Raw genomic sequence first — 21,434 nt, 5'->3', positions numbered from 1 at the left:
GTAGTTTCATGGCATGATTGTTGCTACTCACAATCTGTTCTCTTTCCGCAGGCAAGAAAGCAGTGTTTTAGGCAAATAATTGATGTATCAATGTGTGTATATGTATATATAGAACACAGAACAGTATGGCACAGAAAATAGGCCCTTCAGCCTACTATGTCTGAGCCAACCATGATGTCATTCCAAGCTAAACTCACCTGCCTGCTCATGGTCCATTTTTTCTTATTCCCTGCTTTTTCATGCTTCTTCTGCCATCATCGCTACCACCTCCCCTGGCAGCATGTTCCAAGGACCTATCACCATGTATAAAACAGAAACTTGTCTCGTACATCTCCTTTAAACGCTTTCCTTCTCACCTTAAACCAGTGACGACTCAGTATTTGATATGTCCACTTGGGAAAAAGACGCCAACCATCCACTCCATCCAAGCCTCTTAAAATATTTACTGTCTATAAAATTATTAACTGGCACCTATGGGACCAGGAGTGTGCTGATCGATCAAATATTTGGATTGATCAAGTGATCCACATAATCAATTTAAAAACAAACACTAAAAAATACAAATGTAATGCAGTGTTTTACAGCACGGACTAAAATAATAATGCAACTTTGCCGTAAATAAAATTTACCAGCAGAAAGCTTTCTCACTTGCACCCTCAACTGATTACTTCAGCATTGTAGAGATCATGATAATACAGTAAACTTCTAATCTGACGTACATAGGTTTTGGTGGTTTATTACGAGCCAGTTCTTAAGGTGCTCAGTAAAACAAAGTTTGCTGCACTTCTAACAAGCTGCTCTTCAGCCTCTGATGCTAGAACAAAAACTATCCAAGTCTGTCCAATCTTTCCTTATGGCAATGCACTCCAATCAGGCAACATCCTGGTAAAGCTCTTCTACACCCTCTTCAAAGCCACAACAACCTTCCCATGGTGTGATGGCCAGAACTGCACACAATTTTCCAAACGAAGACCAACTAGAGTTTTATGCAGCTGCAACACAACATGCCAGTTTTTTTTATACAATTGATGCCCTGACTGAAGGCAAACATACCATATTGTCTTTGCCACCTTACGTTGACTCTTTCAGACAGTTGTGGACTTGCACCCCTAGGATTGCTCTGTTCCTAAGAGTCCTGTCATAGAGTCATACATTATGGAAACAGGCCCTTTGGGCAATTCATCCATGCCAAGTTCCCCATATACTTCTAAAACTTTCCTATTCATGTACCTTCACAAATATCCTTTAAATGTTGTATCTATACCTACATTTCCACAGAGGGTGGTTCACATGTGGAATATACTGCCTGAGGGAGTGGCAAAGATTGCCCGTCAGATTTAAAATGGACCTTTCTCCTCTTACTTAACAATATGCCCCCTAAATTTGGGGGCATGCCAGGGAAAAGACTATGGCTACTCACCTTATCAATGCCCCTGAGGATATTATAAACCTTTAAGGCCATCTGCAACCTCCTATTGTCAGTATTCCAAGGCCCCACCTATGACTTATGAGGATACAAAAATCTCTGCCAAGACCCCAGCAGTCTCTTCCCTTGCTTCTCTCAGTATCCTGGGATAGATCCCATCAGGCCATGGGAACACAATAACCTTGGTTTTTCAAGACATCCAACACCACATCTTTCTTAATAACAAGATGCCCCTTCCTAATCTTATCATCATCCATGTCTTTGCATCAATATTCATCGTGGATAAAGTACTCATTAAAGGACATCAGCCACTTCCTCTGGCTGCAAACAAAAACTCCCTTTGTCCTCAAGTGGACCTAGCCTTTTATTAGGAGTATGAGGTTAGCTAAGACACGTACAAAATATTTTGGGATTCTCTTTAATCCAACTTGCCAAAGACCTGTCATGGCCCCTCTAGCTCTAATTTCTTGATGATGTTATTTTCTTCCTTTATAATCCTCAAAGACCTTATTTGAGTTTGGTCCCTAAACATTAACTGTGCTTCTTGTTTCTTTTTCATGAAACTTCCAATATCTCCTGTCAACCAAGGTTCCCAAATCTTGCCATTTTTACCTTTCATCCTCACAGGAACTTGCTGGTCCTGATCTCTGAAGAACAGGCCTTTAAAAGACACCCATGTCAGATATGGATTTACCCTCAAACAGCCACCTCCAATTCCTGCCTAAGACAGCTGTAACTGGTCTTTGCTCAGTTTAGCACTTTCACCCTAGAACCAGTGATATCCTTATCCAATTGTATCTTAAAACTTAGGCAATTATGGTAACTGTTCCAAAATGCTTCCCCACTTTGATCACCTGCCTGGACTCATTACCGAAATCAAGATCTCATATGCCCATTCTCTACTTAGAATATCAGCATATTATTTCAAGAAACTTCCCGGATGCACATATAACAAATTCTACTCTACCTAAGCCCCTGGAACTAAGAGTCCCAATCATTATGGCAACAACTCAGTTATTCTTACATTTTCCATGATCTGCTTATATGTTTATTCTTTAACCACTACCTGGCTACTGGGGAGGTCTACACTGTAACCTCCTCATAGTGACTGCACCTTTCATACTCAAATTCTTCCTATATTGCCTCACTGGATGAGCCCTCCAAGATGTCATCACTTAGTGCAGATGTGACATTTGCCTTAGTCAGTAATGTAACTTCCCCATCCCTCTTACGTCCACCTTTGTCATGCCTGGAACATCTAAACCCCAAGATGTTGAGCAGCCACACTCACCCTTCCTTCAACCAAGTTTCTGTAAAGGCTACATCATCATAGTTTCATGTACTAATCCAGGCTCTAAACTCACCTGCCTTACCTGTTATACACTTGTACTGAAATAAATACACTTCAAACCATCAGTCCTACCATGTTCATTAAACTATCTCTAGCTGTTCTTCCTATTAGACTTGATTTAACCTCTACGTTCTCAATTATTCTGCATGCTGACCTACTGTTCTGGTTCCCAGCCCCAAACCACCTTAGTTTTAAACCTTCCTGAGGCACAGTAGCAAACCACCCAGCAACACTGGTGTCTCTCCTATCCTGGAAGAGATCCCAATGATCCAGATGTCTGAAGCCCTACCTCCTACTGCAGCTCTTTAGCAACTGCATTATCTTCCTACTTCTGTCCTCACTAACATGTGGCACTGGATGTAATCCCAAGATTACAACCCTAGAGGTCCTGCCTTTTAACGTACTACCTAACTCCCTAAATTCCCTTTGCAGGACCTCATTCTCACTTTCTGCCTGTTGCTCGTACGAATAGGGGCCAATACCTCTGGCTGGTTACTCTCCCCTTTCAGCATATCCTGTGCCTGCTCAGAGGCACCTTTGACCTTGGCACCAGGGACGGAACACAGCATCCTGGAGGATTGTCACTCATGGCTATCTGTGCCCCTGACTACAGAGTCCCCTGTCACTACTGCTTGCCTACACTTCAATCCTGCCTGATATACAACAGAGCCATTTGTGGTGCCACTGACTTGGCTGCAGCTGTTGTATCTAAAATTTATTCACATCTTCAACAGTTCCCAAGGAGGGAAAAAAACCAAACCACCCACCTGACTTTAACATGATTAGTAAAACCAATGTAAATTTAAGGAGAAAATGAAGGTCAGAACAGTCATACCACATTTTAATGTTACATAATTCATCCAAGCAACTTTACTCCAGTGAATATGTCCAGAACGTCAACTTGTTTGACTTTATTCTATCTGAGAAAGCCATGTGGATCTTGACCTATACTTTTACAAAGTTTCCAAGCCTCTATGCTGTAGCTATATAATATTTCTGCTGCAATGAGTGTTTTGTTAACTCGAATTGGCTATAACGTGATTGATGAATAGTAGTCAGTCACTGTTTTGATAACAAACTGTCTACTGTATAGTATAGCAATTTTCCACCGGGATTTTCTTTTAAAGTGATTTTCTATGGAGTGGGGTTATACAAGAATGCAATTGTCATGTTACTCGAATGTCAGCTTGCATTTGTGTTGCCTTTAACATAACAGAAAAACTAAGGTGCTTCACAGGAGAGACTTGTACATAATGAGATCAAATTGTGTGTGAGGAAATATTAGGATAAGCAACCTAATACTTGTTCAAAGAAGTGAGCCTGAAGTAGTAACTTAGAAGAGGGGAGAAGGGACAGATCAAGTTCTGGAATTCCCTCCCTAACAGTCAGGTAGCTGAAAGCAGAGCTGCACTGGAACCAACACAAAAGGTGGCGAATATAAATGCTGGATGAATTATTTAAGTGAAATTAAATAAAACATAGGAAGGATTTTGGAAGAGTTCAACCTTATGAAAGGTGAAAATTATCTGAGAAACTGAGTGGTAATCAGAGCATTACAATCATCGGTCTACATCCTCACTTCATATTATTGCCATTTGTATGAAGGAGGGGTTGTCATTAGGTAGTTGCAAATAGTTGAGTTTAGGACACTATCGTGGCATTTTCTTCCTTGTAACCATCATAATCAGATTCATCTGTGCTAGGTAAGGCCTGGCCAATGAAAAGTCTTCTCGTGCCAGCCAACTCCCATTCTGTTTAATTTGATAGAGATTGCTTAGTATAACATTTAAGTGCATGACTGGTTTACAAGATAGAGGTGCAGCTTGAAAACCGGAATAGTCCGTCAAGAGATTAGATCCATCATGTTCAAAGGCAATAGGGGACAGGCAGTAAAATCTGGCCTGGCCAGTGATGCCGATGACCCAGAAGTGAATTGAAAAAAACTAGCGTGTTAACATGTCTACATTTTCTCTCGGCACAGTTACATGAGCGATTAATGCTTCCATATTCCCATGAAATAGCAAGAAAACAGGGATGCCAAAGCAGTGACTGTACAATCTGTCAACTGTCCCAGTGAACTGCAGTATTTAGGAGCATTTAAAGCTGTATACTTTAAACCAAACAGGGCTAGGTAACCAAACAAGGCTGATCACCACACTGTAGCATGCATCTGGTGGTTTGATAACCAATCTTTTTCATAGCAGTCTGATGCCTGTACCAAATTTGAGAACATTAGAGTCATCTAAGACTTCTTTTATTCGATATTAAAGTTATTTTATAAATGAAAGCTGTTATTCTCTCTTCTCTGGTTACTAGCAGTCATACATGCAATGAGGTTCACTTTTGACAAATTGAGAAAGCAAAACTCCCAAGGTAAAGCAACCCAAAATCCAGCAGGCCATCACCCAGATAACAGCAAAAATGAACAGAGCGTTTTGAAAACCATGGAGCTACCTTAATGCTAGTAACTTAAAACAGCAATCTCTGCTCAGGTCACTTGAAGGCATTCTAATCAAAGCTAAAGGCAGATTTTGCAGTTTAAAGATTCATGTTGCATTGACACAATATTACAGGATTTGTTTAGTTTAAGCTTAACCTTCACATCTTCATTAGCTCTGCTGAGCATGTACAGTAATAAACAGCTGCAAGATATGTCCATAGCAAGGCATTGGTGCAGTCAAACATGCAGCTATACTATACCTAGCATCGGTGCACTTGCACTTCGACTGCGATCTTCAGTCATCCAGAAAATGTGCATGATGGTGAGGAACACGGCAGCACAGAATATGCGAAATAACAAGGTAAAGTACAGATCAATTTACAAATACAAAGCACTCCAATCAGAAAGGTCAGGAAATGTTCACAACATTAACAAAGTCACAAAAGTAGTCAAGTACTGATGTTAATTTAAACAACGGTGACAATTTTGTTGATAAGTGAGGGTAATGGTTGAACTAGGAGTTGCCTCATTTAAGCTGTATTAAGTAAAATTGTTAATTATTAAGACTGCAATCAACTAAACAGAAATTCAGTAACACCATTTTCATAGTTGGATTTGTACATATAAAATAGTTATAACTAAGTAGAAAGGCGACCTTCATTATAGTCAGAAGGCACACCACCAGGATATAGTCCAACAGGTTTATTTGAAATCACGAGTTTTCAGAGTGCTGCTCCTTTGTCAAGTCACTTCAACTGATGAAGGAACAGCGCTCTGAAAGCTCATGATTTCAAATAAAACTGCTGGACTACAACCTAGTGTCATGGGACTTCAGACATTGTCCACCCCAGTACCTCCATTTCACTATAGTGTAACAGATAAAGTGAAAATATAATGCACTTTGAACAGTTACAAAGTGTCTATATTTCTTCTTTAGAACATTATTATCTAAAAGAGTGCAAGGAAAACCTGCTTGCAGAGCCTAGGGAAGTTTCATCATTTTATTTTTAAAAACTCAATCATGGGATGTGAACATACCTGGCTAGGTCAACAGTTATTGACCATCCCTAAGTGACATTAAGAAAGTGATTTTTAGGATTTTAACTGGGTGATGGTAAAGGAGCAATGGTTTCAAGTCAGAATGTTGAGGCTTGATGGGTTACCTGCAGATGGTGATGTTCCCATCAGATGCTGCTCTAGCCTCAGTGGCAGAAATCTCAGATTTAGAAGATGCTATTTGAGGAGCCTGGGTGAGTTGCTGCAGTGCATTTTGTAGGTGGTACATACTGCTGCTACTGTGCATCAGTGTTGAAGGACATGGATGTTAAAGGTGGTTGGTGGAGCATTAATCCAGGAGGTTGGTTTGTTTTGGATGGTGTCAAGTCTGAGTTGTTGGCTCTGCATTCATCCAAGCAAGTGGATTCGTCACAGTACTGGCTTGTGCCTTGTAAATTGTGACAGACATTGAGAAGTTAGGATAGGAATTAATTGCTACAAAATTCATAGGCTCTGATAGTTTTGTAGTTATGATGGCTGGTCCATTTCAATGCCTGGTTAACAGCGTCTCCCAGGATATTGACAATAAGGGATGCAATGATGATAACACCATTAATTATCAAGGATAACTGGTTAGATTTTCACTTGAAGTTGGTCATTTCCTGGCATCATAGAACAAAATTAAATGAATTTAGCCAACTGCTTTGCACATCTTGTTCTACACAACAGTGAAGATTTATTTACAGAAGTAAAGTGCCCAAAATACAACGTGCCCATCTGAATATTATTTTATTGAATATTCTGAATATTATGCACATCAGGTCAGACACATTAAATCAAACTCAGTTACTTGGGTAGATTGAAGGCAATAAGAAAGCAAATGCATATTTTTCAAGCGTATATCACATATCAATCCGTTTCAACACCAAGTGAACATCTAAAGAGTGATAATGGGAACTGCAGATGCTGGAGAATCCAAGATAACAAAGTGTGGAGCTGGATGAACGCAGCAGGCCAAGCAGCATCTCAGGAGCACAAAAGCTGACGTTTCGGACCGAGACCCTTCATCATCTCTCTGACGAAGGCTCTCGGCCTGAAACGTCAGCTTTTGTGCTCCTGAGATGCTGCTTGGCCTGCTGTGTTCATCCAGCTCCACGCTTTGTTATCTTGAACATCTAAAGAGATTAGTTTACAAGAGTTTCAACTATTGTAAGTCTTAACATTTTGCATTCCAAACTCAATGACGAGCAATACTTGGTTTGAGAATTCTTTTCTTAAAAATATAAAGCAGGTTTTTACAATGCCAGTTAAGTGGACCACATGTCCAGTGACTGATGGATCATTTCAAATAGCCATCCCTTTGGCTGTTCTCAACAGACCATAACTTAACTTATACACTCACGGAGTCAGTGTCGTATAGCATTGAAACAGACCATTGGTCCAACTTGTCCATGCTGACCAGGTTTCCCAAACTAAAACTAGTCTACCCTTTGCCCTGCGCTTGCTAAACTAGGAACATAGTGTCCAACTTTAGACGTAATCCCATAATTGGGCAAAACTGGAATACGGCAAGTGTCAATAATTATACCAAAGGCTCATACAATATGGCTCATTTACACTTGGTAGAAGCTACATTTATTCATATGCATGGGCCTGTCCTCTGTAGGAGAAAGGAATTTGAGTAGGCTTTGAGCCTTTTCAACTTAAGAGCTAGAATGGACACTTTTCTGTGGTGGCTTCCCATTGCATTACTCAACCAGAGTCCACTTGCCAGCCAATCAGCACTTTGTTTCTTGGGCAGAACAATTTGTTTACTTGCTTTGAAATTTGCTTTTCTTGCATTTGCCCTGATTTGCGGAAGATAAAAAGCTTCAGTAACACATCTCTTTTCAGCATCACCACAAAAAGTTATTTAAATAGATCTGTAATTTATGGTCTGGCACCAGAAAATGACTATGGAAGCAGCCAAAGTAAGGAATTATAAAACTGGAAGGATTAAATAATGCTTGTCGCGATCTGGATGGTGTGTTTGCAATTCTAGTCTCTCAGTATGTGCTTGACTTAACATCTTTCTTTTGGAAGGGGCCGGAGGCGCAGATTGCACAGCAAGATCAACACAATAAATACAAATCATGCTTGCGTCTACACACCAATTAAAGTTATTCATACTTAACCTTTTTAAACTATTCATGTTTACTTACCCAGGTTAGGCGCACTAGCTGTTCGCTTGCCACCTCTGATCTTGAAGAATCCACGGCCAAAAGAAGCTCTGGCTTTTTTTGAGGCTGCACTTTCATCATCCGATGAATTCTGATGTCCATTTGGTGACTTTGGTGGCAGACTTGCAAACTTACTAATCTCCATACATGCTTTATTCTAGATGAATTTAATGGTACACTTTAGTTCCTAGAGATATTGTGCACCTGTAGAACTACTAAGTTTTCATCAGAATAGATGTTAGGAAATTTAAGCAATTTTATTGAGTGGTATTTTACAATAAAACAGGATTCTCCAGAACATGAAAATAATCAAATCATCTCTTCTATCTATTGAAACATGCCAAAATACTACAAAATGGATCATTCTAAACCAGGCTACTTGGGTTATGAGGAAATGTATACCTGGGAGATGACAATTGCCAATTTAAAAGTAATTTCTAAGACAAGGGTTTAAAGCCTTTGCAGCCTCTGAACCAACTTACCCAATAAATGCACAAACATTAACATGAATGATGTCTATATTAGGCTCAGTGGAGTTATAATGGGGCAAAGGAGAGATGATAACCTGATGGTTGTGGTATTGGACATTGTGAAGTTAAAATTACCAGACAATTAAATTGATGGCCAGATAGAAGAGATATAAAGTAATAATCTGAGACAGATGAATGGAAGGTCCAGGTTGAAAGTATAGTTGGGAGCTAGACAAATAGGTTGACTGAGGCCATGGTACAAAAATAAATCCAGCATAAAGAATTTATGGACACCAGGAATGCCAATGGGGTTGATGGAGGAAAATTTTGACCACAGTGGGGAGAGGATTTGAGCAGCATAGTGCTAAATTAGCTACAGTCTATACACAGAGTGAAGGGACTAAGCCTTTATTGGCAGCATTATCAGGCTGGAAGTTACAGCAAAAGTGGCATTAACATATGGTAAGTGAACAATGCTCCAATGATGAAAATTGGATGATTTTGGAAGAATGGCACCAACTTCAACAAAACCATTCTGCCCTCACCAGAAGCAATAGTTAAGGTCTTCCACAATAATTAATTCAACTTTGTTTTACTAGCATAAGTGGACCTATTAGCAATAACAAAACTTTCACATGTACACTGTAGTAGCAAATCATGAAAATAGTTAAAGAACAAAAGGAGTATAAACAAGATGAAGTGAAGGTGCTTCTAGCATGGAGATTGCTGAACTTTAAAATAAAGGAGCCCTATGCATGTTCAAATTTGAAACATACATATTTGAAAAGTAACAACTTCCTTCTGAAACAAATTCCCGCGCAGTTGCCTGGATGATGCGAAACTATTCTGCAGCAAGCCAGGTTAAGTCAGTCAATCAGCAGTGCTGGTATTGTCCAATTTAATGTTATGGTTCAATTTGAAGTAAATAATATGAAAATTTCACTTTAAAAATGCCACCTGCAATTACAGATCATTGTTTTTTTTTTAAAGTAGTTCAAAAATGAAGATGCATTTTTGACTGTTTTGACTGCATGGCATTTCTTTTCCCCCAATTAAAATACTCTGGACATCTTCCATAAAAGTGCAATCTTGGTTCACAATCTTTAACAAACATCCCCTGATCTCTGTCAAATACGAAGACTCCAAATACTGTTCTGGAATGGCCACAAAACGCCAAAGCAACTCTATTAATAGTTAATGGTAACACTGACCACAGCAATGCAAAATCACCTGTCTTAGGACAAGCTCAAAAATAAATTACAGCTAAAAGGGATGAAACAGATCATTTTCCACCCAGTTAACAGAAATGTTGACAGCTAACCTTAATCAAGAGCAAAATGTTCCCTGCCAGCTGAAAATGTAATAGTTGGAGACAGAAAGGGAAGAGAAGAGAAGAGAAAAGAAAAAAGTCAACATTAGAACAGTACGAAATGGCCCTACATCAATTGGGTGTAAAATATATAAAGTACATAGTCTTCTAGTTGATTATCAATTTACATCTGGAAATTATTAATACTACAGCAATTAACCGTTCAGATATACACATGATTTTAATAAAACAAGATCATTGTTTAGACAAAACCAATCTGATAGCTGCTACAGAATTATCAGATTTACAACTGTCGAGATCACCACTGGGACCTCTGTCCCAACAAGTGTTTTTTTTTAAAACTAAAAAAAGCCAGAACATTGAAATCGTACCTCTATTGGGCTCTGAACAGGTTCCAGAGATAATTTCTGTTCAAAGACAAAAGGTAACAAATTTAAATATTGTAATGTAATAATGGAGGTTGCTGAGGCTACAGTTGGCACTACAATAAACATTAATATTTTTCTGGTTTAAATCATGAAACTAAATAGTGAAACTGAACAAACCTTGTTCTCCTCTTCGGTTTTCAGGTTCTCCAGACTGCCAAACTTGTGTACTTCTGACAATCTGTAATAAAATAGTTGTGAGAATGTTTCACTCCATAGCATCATCATCATCCAAACTAAGTTCCAAATCTATGGGCTCAAATAGAGAAAATATTGAAATAAATAGAAACAGAGAATGCTTAAAATACTCAGCAGGTCTGATAGCACCTATTAAGAGAAACAAAATTAACATTTTTAGGTCTGAGAGAAGAGATGCCGCATGATCTGCTAAGCATTTCCTTTCCAATACAACAGTGGGGCCGAGCCCCTGGAAAAGAACTTCATGCCAATTAGTGGAACAGGCATATTCCTTTATCAAATTATATAGCCATTGTTCACCTAAATATTGTCTGTCATTTATTTTTGAATAAAATGGAGGCCATTGAGAAGGGATTAACTTAATGCATCCATACTAGAAGTTTGACTTTTTAATAGCTACATTGTCACATTAGGTGGAAGTTATTTACCTTGAAGGATATTGATACAGAAAACAGATTTCTGCATTTGAATTCTGGAGCCGATTAGGGTCTATTCCATTCTTAAATGGGAACAGAAAATGAAGACGACAATATAGGAGCAGTAGACGACCATTCAGTCCTTCAAGCCTGCTCTGCCATTCAGCAATATCACAGCTGATTTCTTTGCGTTTAGAATTCCACCTTCTCATTTAGTTCAACAACCCTTGATTGCACTGCTTAAAAGGGGATATTCACTGACTTGCATCTGCCTTCCAAGTCAGGGTGTTCCAAGTTGGACAACTCTCAACAAAAATCTTTTCTAACAGGCGACAGTTTTTCTAACAGGTAAACTTCTACTAATTCTGCACTTGCACTTTTTTTTCAAACTTCACTTTCACAGGATCATATACACTTCAATCAAGTGTTCAATATTTAGGAAGGACAAGACAAAAAGGAAAAGGTGATGGAGTTATATTACTGAGTAAGTTTGATATAAACATAATATTGAAGAAAGTTACTAGTTCAGACAATGTAGAATCTGTGTTTGCAGAATTGCTAAAAACAAAAAGGGTCAAAAAAAATATTGCTGGGTGTGGTATAAGGAACAACCAATCTGCAATGATGTTGGGAGTGGTATTAAAAAGGAAATCAGATGCATGAGTTTAAAGTACATCTGTAATTATTGGTGACTCTAATCTGGAAGTAAATTGGACTAATCCAATTAGTTATAATACCACACAGGCACCAACTTGAAAACAGGCCATATCTTTGTTCTGAGGAAGGGTCACCGGACCAGAAGCATTAACTTGTTTCTTCATAGATGCTACCAAACCTGTACTTTCCCAGCAACTTTGCTTTTGTTTGTGTTGTTTAGGCTGTATCTTCAACTGGGTATTTTAACGAGAAAGGAACAACTGGTAATATAGTTGTAAGAGACCATAATAAGATTGAATTCTTCATCAATATGAAGACAGTGACAGTTGATTCTGAATCTTAATAAAGACTCCACTCTGGGGAAAAGATCCTGTCTATTTACCCTATCCATGCCAGTCATGATTTTATAAACCTCTACAAGGTCAGCCCTCAGCCTTCGATGCTCTGTGGAAAATAGTCCCAGTCTATTCAGCCTCTCCTTATAACTTAAAACCACAAAACCTGGCAATATCCTTGTGAGTTAACAAAATGTGCAGCTGGATGAACACAGCAGGCCAAGCTGCATCTTAGGAGCACAAAAGCTGACATTTCGAGCCTAGACCCTTCATCGCCCCTCCCTCCACTGCATCCCAAAACCAGCCCAGCACGTCCTGCCTCCTTACCCTATTCTTCCTCTCACCTATCCCCTCCTCAAGCCGCACCTCCATTTCCTACCTACTAACCTCATCCCACCTTGACCTGTCCGCCCTCCCCAGACTGACCTATCCCTTCCCTACTTCCCCACCTATACTATCCTCTCCTCTACTCATCTTCGATCCACCTCCCCCTCTCTCCCTATTTATTTCAGAAGCCTCTCCCCATCCCCCTTTTCTGATGAACGGTCTAGACCTGAAACGTCAGCTTTTGTGCTCCTAAGATGCTACTTGGCCTGCTGTGTTCATCCAGCTCCACACTGTGTTATCTCGGATTCTCCAGCATCTGCAGTTCCCATTATCTCTGATACAATATCCTTGTGAGTATTTTGTGAACCCTTTTAAGTTTCACAACATCCTTCCTATAGCAGGGTGACCAGAATTGCACACAGTATTCCAAAAGTGGCCTAACCAATGTCCTTTGCAGTGACATTAACTCCCAACTCCTTCACTCAATGCACTTTCCAATAAAGGCAAGCACGCGAAATGGCTTTTTCATTATCCTAGCTACCTGCAACTCCATTTTCAAGGAATTATGAACCTGCGCTCCTAGGTCTCTTTGTTCAGCAACACTCTCCAAGGCCTAGCTACTAAGTGTACAAGTCCTGCCCTGATTTGCCCTGCCAAAATGCAGTGCCTCATTTTTATCTAAATTAAACTCCATCTGTCACTGTTTGGCCCATTGGCATATCTGATTAAGATCCCATTGTGCTCTGAGGTAACCTTCTTCGCTGTCCACTACACCTCCGATTTTGGTGAGAAGAAATTGAGAGGAGGCTTGAGAATCATAGAATGTTAACAGTACAGGTTATTCAGACTGTTGCATTGTGTTGGCTCTCTGCAGCAGAAGATTACCTTTTAAAAATTTGCTCATGGGATGTGGGTATCACTAATTCAGGAAGCATTTATAGACCATTCCTAATTACTTGAGGTTGTAATGGTTAGCTGCCACCTTGAACTGCTGCAGTCTCTGAAGTGTAGAGACACTCAATGTTGTTCGGGAGTTCCAAGATTTTAATGGAGGGGCAATTAAGCAATGACAATATAATTCCAAGTTGGAATCATGTGGACCTAGGAAGGAAACTTGCAGGTTGTGGTGCTGCCATGCGCCTAGGTTGTAGAGCTTATGAGTCTTGAAGGTGCTATTGAAGAAACCTTGGTGAGTTACTTCAGTGCTTTCTTTGGAGATGGTGCATTTAATTGCCATGGTTCGCCAATCATTCCCTTCATCACAGTCAAAGGTGGTGAATGGGATGCCAAATAAGCAGACTGATCTGACCTAATGGATTTCCAGAGTTGTTGGAACTCTATTCATTCAAGCAACTACTGACTATTCCATCCCTGAGTTGTGCCTTGTATACGGGGAGACAAGTGGGGAGAACCAGATATGCTCCTGTAATCACTACATTTGTATGGCAGGTCCAGTTCAGTATCTGATCAATGTTAACCTTTAAGATGGTGACAGTGGGGACTCAGTGATAGTAATGTCACTGGGCAATCAAGGTGCGATGGATAGATTCTCTTTTGTTGGAGACAGTCACTGACTGGCACTTATGTGGTAAGCATGTCACATTTTGGCCTAAGCCTAGATGTCATTCTGGTCATTTAGTGAATGGGCACACATTGCTTCAGTACCCTATGGAGTTGTGAATGGCGCTGAACATTGTGGAATCATGGGCGAACATCCTCACTTCTGATCTTATGATGGAAGGAAGGTCACTGATGAAGCAGCAAAGCTGGCTGGGTTGAGGACACCACTTTGAGGAACTCTTGCAGTGACATCCCACTCCTCTGCTATTTTCCCCTCTAAAAGTCCTGCAACATTTTCTATTTAGAGGATAATTCAATTCTCTTTTGAAATCCATGATCGAAACTGCTTCCAACACACTTTCAGGCTTCACAATGTCAATGGCTTTCAACTTGCCAATGATTATTATCAAATCTTAACCCTTTTGCCTTGTTTATTCTTCAAAATCTGAGGCAGCTAGTAACAAATCAGCAGGATTTTGGGGAACAAGGAAACATTGATTCAATTGACCGAGGGGTCAGGAACCAGAGGTCAGCAATTTAAGAATCTAGTGGTTATGATATAGAGAATGTATTGCTTCAGAGTAGAGAGTACAGTGGAGGCAGATTCAATAATGAATTTCTAGAGGAAATAGCATAAGTACCTGAAGAGGGGGGAAAAAAGTTGCACGAATAATCAGGAAACGGAAGGGGGCAGGGATGTAGCTAAAAGCTGTTATGCAGAATTGACACGGGCTTGCTAGGGCTGACTGGCATCTTTCTGTGCTGTGTTCATTCCATATTATGACTTTTCTACATGTAAGCTGGCAAGACCCGAATGCACTTTAAGTGTATCATTACTATATAATTTTTCTTAGATACTTCTTTAAAAACAAAAGACCTTAGACATCCTGTTAATAAACTCAAACATAAGTGTATCACCTCCACATTAGCTTCTCATTAGGCAGGTAGACAGTTTATAACACTGAATGAAAAATCAGCTTAAACAACCTGTAAAATTTATTTGTCTTAAATTATTTAACAGGACTGCTGTGAAATGATCTCACATTTGCGTCATACTTACATAGGACTGTCACATATGACAGTTTCTTCAATTAATGAAGAGATATCACGTGGCTGTATTTCACTGTAGTAAAATGTAAATTTACATCTGGTTACATTGCACAAATTTGTACATTTTCGTAGAAAAAAGCATCACTAACTACCAATGCTCTAAAGTAGCTAAATTAGCTCCAAATTCATCCATAAACATATTTTTTGAATAATAAATAGAACAGTTAGGTATTCAAGTCAGTCTCTAAATTATGCTGTTGACTTGATAAGTTATTTTAACAATACTGGATTCTCACACTGATTGAAAAAAAAGGACGGGTCAGAGTGGCAAAGACAAGAAGAGGGAGCTCCACATTGAATGCATCAGATTCTGACCAAGTTTCTTTCTTAAACATGGAGCGGTTCTTCCACTCCGACAGCTTTTTTCATACTGCAGAATTACCAGGGAAAAACAAATCATACCCTCTTTTTCACCAAAGTCAATGGATGCATTCTGACAATTATAGGTCCTGACAACCATGGTCAAACACTAAGTAAATAGTTAAGATGTTAAGGGGGTGGGGCAGTTGGAAAAGGTGCCAGGTGGGCAGGGGACTGGTTTCCAGATGGGTAGGGTGACAGAGGAGTACGAAGTAGGATGCAAGCTAGGTGGGGTAGCATGTAAGAAGATGACAGGGTCCTAAGTGGCAAGGTAAATGACAGTCGATTGGGGTTACGTTGGGAGGGAGAGACTGTACGTGGAATTTTTAATTTCCAGGCAAATTCCTTTGGGGTCAGCTACAACTGAGATTCTGCAGGGTGCTTGTGTGAAACTCTGTCTAAGGAGGACACAGGAAAATCTGGGCCATTATGTTATTTGCCTGATACGCAGATACAAATCTTATCATATACTATATCACAGACTTTAAAGTGTCACAGTTATACTCAATCTTCTAAAGTTAGGCAAAAGAGCTAAACTGTGATTTACCCAACATCAGATGTTGTTTCAACTTCAGGTTCCATCTTCTTCTCCACCTGTGGAGCATGAGTCTTAGGAGTAGAAGAAACTATTGGAATTGGCACTTGAAGGATGCTAGTGTGAATTTCAACTGGCTCCTAAGACAAAAATGAGCAAATGATGTACTTTTCAGCCACCGCATCCTTTTTACAAAATAAAAAGGAACAACTTTGCTTGCTGGAGATCCAAAACCAAACCATATTGCTAGTGAAACTCAGCAGCGCTAGCAGCATCTAAAAGGAGAAAGCAGACTTAACATCTCAAGTCTGGTGACTTCTGAAGTTTGTGTGCTTGTGTATTTGAACATACAATTCGGCAGCAGTTCTTAAAAATCAGCTTTTTAAAAATAATTCACCAATGCAGGAAATCTAAAATGGACAGATGTCAGTGATCTCGATCTCCAGGTTTTTCATTAACTCTTACTGAAAACTCCTGAGACCATATTTCAAAATGGTTCTCTTTGAGTGAAGGAACATGGTACCAAGTCCAGTGAACCCTGGATGTCAAGGGATATTGAGAGTTTGATAAAGAATAAGAAGGAAGATTATGTCAGGTACAGTGCATTCGAAGTATAGAAAACGAAAGAACAGAGGATTAAATCAGGAACAAAAATGAAGTTGCTGGAAAAGCTCAGCAGGTCTGGTAGCAGGGTCTAGTCCCGAAACATTAACTGTTTTGTCCTTCAATGGCTGCCAAACCCGCTGAGCTTTTCCAGCAACTTTGTTTTTGTTCCTTCAAAGTACAGTGTGCGCAGGAGTTGCCTGTAAAGGAAATCAGGAGGGCACAGAGGGGTCACGAAATATATTGGCCAGAAAGGATCAGGGAAATCCCCAATGCTTTTTCTAAGTATATTAAGAGTAAAATAATTACCAGGTAAAGAGGGGGGCCTATTAGAGACCAAAGTGACAATCTATGCAAGGGGCCTGAATATTTCTCATCTGTATTCAGAGAAGAACCATATTGTTGCCAGGGATTTCAGTTGGGATGGTGAGATTTCAGAACATAAGAATAAATTCTAGATTACTATTGAATAATAATTAATTAGTAGTGTTTTAGCAGACATACAGGTGCATAAATCCCTCGTACATGAGATGAATGCCAGACTTCTATGGGCTCTGACAGATATAGTTAACACTTACAGACAATAGGTGAAATGCCAGATGACTGGAGGATTGCTAATCATAGAATCCCTACAGTGTGGAAAGAGGCCATGCTGCCAGTCGAATCCAAACCAACCCTCCCCCAGACCCACCCCATCCAGCAACTCCACATACTACCTTGGCTAATCCACCTCCTAGACAATTTGGCATGGTCTAACTGACACATTTTTGGGCTGTAGTAGGAAACTGAAGCACCTCGAGGAAACACATTCCAACACAGGGAACACATGTAAAATATGCAAAGACAGTGATCAGAAGATGGAATTGAACACAGGTTCTTGGTGCTTTGAGCCAGCAGTGCTAACCAAACTCATCATGTATGAAATTCCTTTCTTCAAGAAGGACAGCAGGGGTAGGCCAAGAAATTACAGACCAGTTGGCCTTATGCCAGTGGTAGGGAAATTATTGGAAAATATTTTGAACGGCAGGATTAATCAATATTTGGAAAGACAGATTGATCAGAGATAGACAACAGAGATTCATAAGAGGGAGATCCTATCTGTTTAATTTAACAGAGATTTTGGGAAGGTTAGTAAATATCTTGATGACGACAGTGCAGTTGATGAGATTTACATGGACTTCAGTAATGCCTTTGATAGAAGGTTCCACATAGAAGGCTGGTCCAAAAGGGAAGAACCCATGGGGATCCAAGGCAAATCAGCAAAGTGGATCCAAAATTGGTCGACAAAGAGGAAATAAGGTTGATGGGGGAGGGATGCTTTTAGAATTGGAAGCCTGTGACCAACAGTGTGCCATAGGGATCAGTGCTGAGACCCTTGTTGTTTGTTATTTACATTAGAAACTTAGATATGAATACAGAAGGTTTAATTAGTAAATATGCAAATGGCATGAAAATTGGTGGTGGTTTTAGTGAAGAGGGCTGTCTCAAACTGCAGTCTGATATTGATTAGCTGGTAAATTGGACAGAACAATGGCAGATAGAATTTAATTTCACTGAAGTGTGAGGTGATGCATTTTGGGAGGTCTAATAAGGGAAGGACGTGCACAATGAATGGTAGGACCCAAGGGAGTAGAAAGGAACAAGAGGAATTTAGTTCACAGATCCTTAAAGGTGTCAAAGATGGGGAGGATGGAGATGGCGGCATATGGGCTGCTTGACTTCGTTAACTGGAGCGTAGAATATGGCAGCAAGGAAGTCTTTTTACAGGTCTTATTCCAAAAACAGTGGTTAGGCCACAGATGGAGTACTGTGCGCAGTCCTCGTTCCCATACTATTAGTTGGGGATGATTGTGCTAGAGGGTGGAGATTCACCAGGACGTTGTCAGGGATGAAAAGTCTCAGTTGTGAGGAGAGACTGAATAGACTGGGATAATAAAATGTGAGGCTGGATGAACACAGCAGGCCAAGCAGCATCTCAGGAGCACAAAAGCTGACGTTTCGGGCCTAGACCCTTCATCAGAGAGGGGGATGGGGAGAGGGAACTGGAATAAATAGGGAGAGAGGGGGAGGCGGACCGAAGGTGGAGAGTGTGTAGGTGGGGAGGTAGGGAGGGGATAGGTCAGTCCAGGGAAGACGGACAGGTCAAGGAGGTGGGATGAGGTTAGTAGGTAGCTGGGGGTGCGGCTTGGGGTGGGAGGAAGGGATGGGTGAGAGGAAGAACCGGTTAGGGAGGCACAGACAGGTTGGACTGGTTTTGGGATGCAGTGGGGGGGGGGGGGGGAGGAAGAGAGAGCTGGGCTGGTTGTGTGGTGCAGTGGGGGGAGGGGATGAACTGGGCTGGTTGAGGGATGCAGTAGGGGAAGGGGAGATTTTGAAACTGGTGAAGTCCACATTGATACCATATGGCTGCAGGGTTCCCAGGCGGAATACGAGTTGCCTGGGAACCCTGCAGCCATATGGTATCAATGTGGACTTCACCAGTTTCAAAATCTCCCCTTCCCCTACTGCATCCCTAAACCAGCCCAGTTCATCCCCTCCCCCCACTGCACCACACAACCAGCCCAGCTCTTTCCCCCCACCCACTGCATCCCAAAACCAGTCCAACCTGTCTGTGCCTCCCTAACCGGTTCTTCCTCTCACCCATCCCTTCCTCCCACCCCAAGCCGCACCCCCAGCTACCTACTAACCTCATCCCACCTCCTTGACCTGTCCGTCTTCCCTGGACTGACCTATCCCCTCCCTACCTCCCCACCTACACACTCTCCACCTTCGGTCCGCCTCCCCCTCTCTCCCTATTTATTCCAGTTCCCTCTCCCCATCCCCCTCTCTGATGAAGGGTCTAGGCCCGAAACGTCAGCTTTTGTGCTCCTGAGATGCTGCTTGGCCTGCTGTGTTCATCCAGCCTCACATTTTATTATCTTGGAAGTCTCCAGCATCTGCAGTTCCCATTATCACTGAATAGACTGGGTTCGTTTTCCTTGGAGCAGAGGCAGCCAAGGGGGCAATCTGATTGAGGTAATCAAAATTATGAGGAGCATTAACAGAACTGATTACTCTTCCCCACAGCAGATATGTCTAAGACCAGACGGCATATGTTTAAGGTGAGAAGTGAGTGATTTTGAGGAGACGTGAGAACATGCTTTACCCACCCAGAGCATGATAAATATATGGAACGTGCTGCTTTAGAGGATGGAGGAGGCAGGTAGTCTTGCATCCAGATGAGTACTTAAAATACAGGGGCATAATCAATTATGGACCAACTGCAGGTAATTGGGATTAGTATAGCTTGGTGTTTGTTGGTCAACATAGACATGGTGGTGCAGGGCGTGTTTCTATGTTGTATAACTCCATGACTTAAAAGAAAATTATACTCCAGAAACACAATATAAAAGGAGCCAAGTGCTTTGATTTCTTCAGTATTCAAGTACTGTAAAGAACTTGTATATATTTCTTACAAGTTTAAATTTAAACTTGTTCTTTGATGCGGGGGAATATGGTTGGAAGAAAGACTGGGATTTTTCCCCAAATGCTGAAGAATCCAACAACCAGTGTACTAAAACAGGGTTGGAAAAGCACATAGGCATTTTAGTAGGTATCTTTTTTTCAGTTTATTAACATACAAGAGCAAAGCCTGAGTAGAAGACTGCATTCTCATGTTTTCTATCCAAGTTCACCAGTCTCCAATTACAAGTATGGAATTACACCTGCTCATTCAACTAACCTGCAGAAGCCCCTTTATGCAATCATTTATCACTGGTTATAGCATTCAACAGTCACCCGACAGCAGCATGGAGACACTATTTTACCTTCACTAACAAAATACAGTAGTAAAACAACAGTGCAGTCAAAGAGATGTCACTGACAACACACTTTGATATCTCCCTCCCAGATACCCCTACCGTTTGCTGTCAGCTTGGTACGTGGCTTAGAATGTGGAACTATTAGTTCACCAAATATACAAACACAGCAAGTTTACAAACTCCATGTCACAAGTGACATCTTCCACAGTTTTATTCTGTCATATTCACTAGTTTCAAATACTCTGGATGGTTAGTTGCAAGCTGCCATTTCACAATTCCTGGTGCCCTGACATTCCACAAACAACACACTTAGGAGAGATTCTGGTAACAGTTCTGCTTTTAAATCCACACTAAGTCACCGAGGCCCAATTTAAGAAAATGAATCTGAAGCATGTTTCAGACTGGAGCATAACTATACTAATCAACTTACTGCTGCTGGGGTTGGCACAGTAGAAGAACCCAATTCCATTTCCACGGTATCACTTATGTTAACTCCAACAGATCCCCCATTGAGGCTTTCGTCACTGTCACCATCTTTCGCTACAGCAGCAGAACAATCAGAATTTGGAAAGAAATATTAACTTTTCTTTCATTGTTGATGCCACGATAACAACAGTTTTTTCAAATTGGAAAAAACACCACTCTTAATTTTGATTCCACATCTTTTATTATTTACAATAGTTGGTATAGTTAGCAACAGTAAGTAAACTTATTTATATCTGGAAAAGATTCATATAATTTAGCAGTGTCAAAATTACAAAATTCTCCTAAATGCTTTAATCCCAGTATTAGTAAAGAGAAACACACAAATTTCTCTGCTATTTAAAATATATCAGTTTTTATTTCCAATTGAAGGAAAACATTCTTAATGTTTCA

At 40.5% G+C, this 21,434-nt stretch overlaps 1 protein-coding gene across 15 annotated transcripts in view; it reads right to left on the bottom strand.

Annotated features, from left to right (window-relative positions):
• Positions 1 to 21,434, bottom strand: part of ppfibp1b (PPFIA binding protein 1b) — a 152,895-nt gene that overhangs the window by 33,034 nt on the left and 98,427 nt on the right. For 8 of the 15 annotated variants that reach the window (XM_048548823.2, XM_048548827.2, XM_048548828.2 and 5 more), the window contains 8 exons: positions 20,989 to 21,098; positions 16,168 to 16,295; positions 15,211 to 15,273; positions 10,778 to 10,838; positions 10,604 to 10,639; positions 10,224 to 10,253; positions 8,415 to 8,589; positions 5,478 to 5,510 (listed from right to left, as the gene is read on the bottom strand). In XM_048548823.2, the coding sequence (XP_048404780.1) occupies positions 5,478 to 5,510; positions 8,415 to 8,589; positions 10,224 to 10,253; positions 10,604 to 10,639; positions 10,778 to 10,838; positions 15,211 to 15,273; positions 16,168 to 16,295; positions 20,989 to 21,098 (636 nt within the window). The remainder of the gene's footprint in view (positions 1 to 5,477; positions 5,511 to 8,414; positions 8,590 to 10,223; positions 10,254 to 10,603; positions 10,640 to 10,777; positions 10,839 to 15,210; positions 15,274 to 16,167; positions 16,296 to 20,988; positions 21,099 to 21,434) is intronic. The other 7 variants (XM_048548826.2, XM_048548837.2, XM_048548836.2 and 4 more) reach the window with 3 other exon arrangements.

This window comes from Stegostoma tigrinum, chromosome 18 (assembly GCF_030684315.1).
Source record: "Stegostoma tigrinum isolate sSteTig4 chromosome 18, sSteTig4.hap1, whole genome shotgun sequence".
Lineage (NCBI taxonomy): Eukaryota > Metazoa > Chordata > Chondrichthyes > Orectolobiformes > Stegostomatidae > Stegostoma > Stegostoma tigrinum.
Note: the sequence above shows the minus strand (reverse complement) of the source record. Positions and strands in the feature narration are given on the sequence as shown.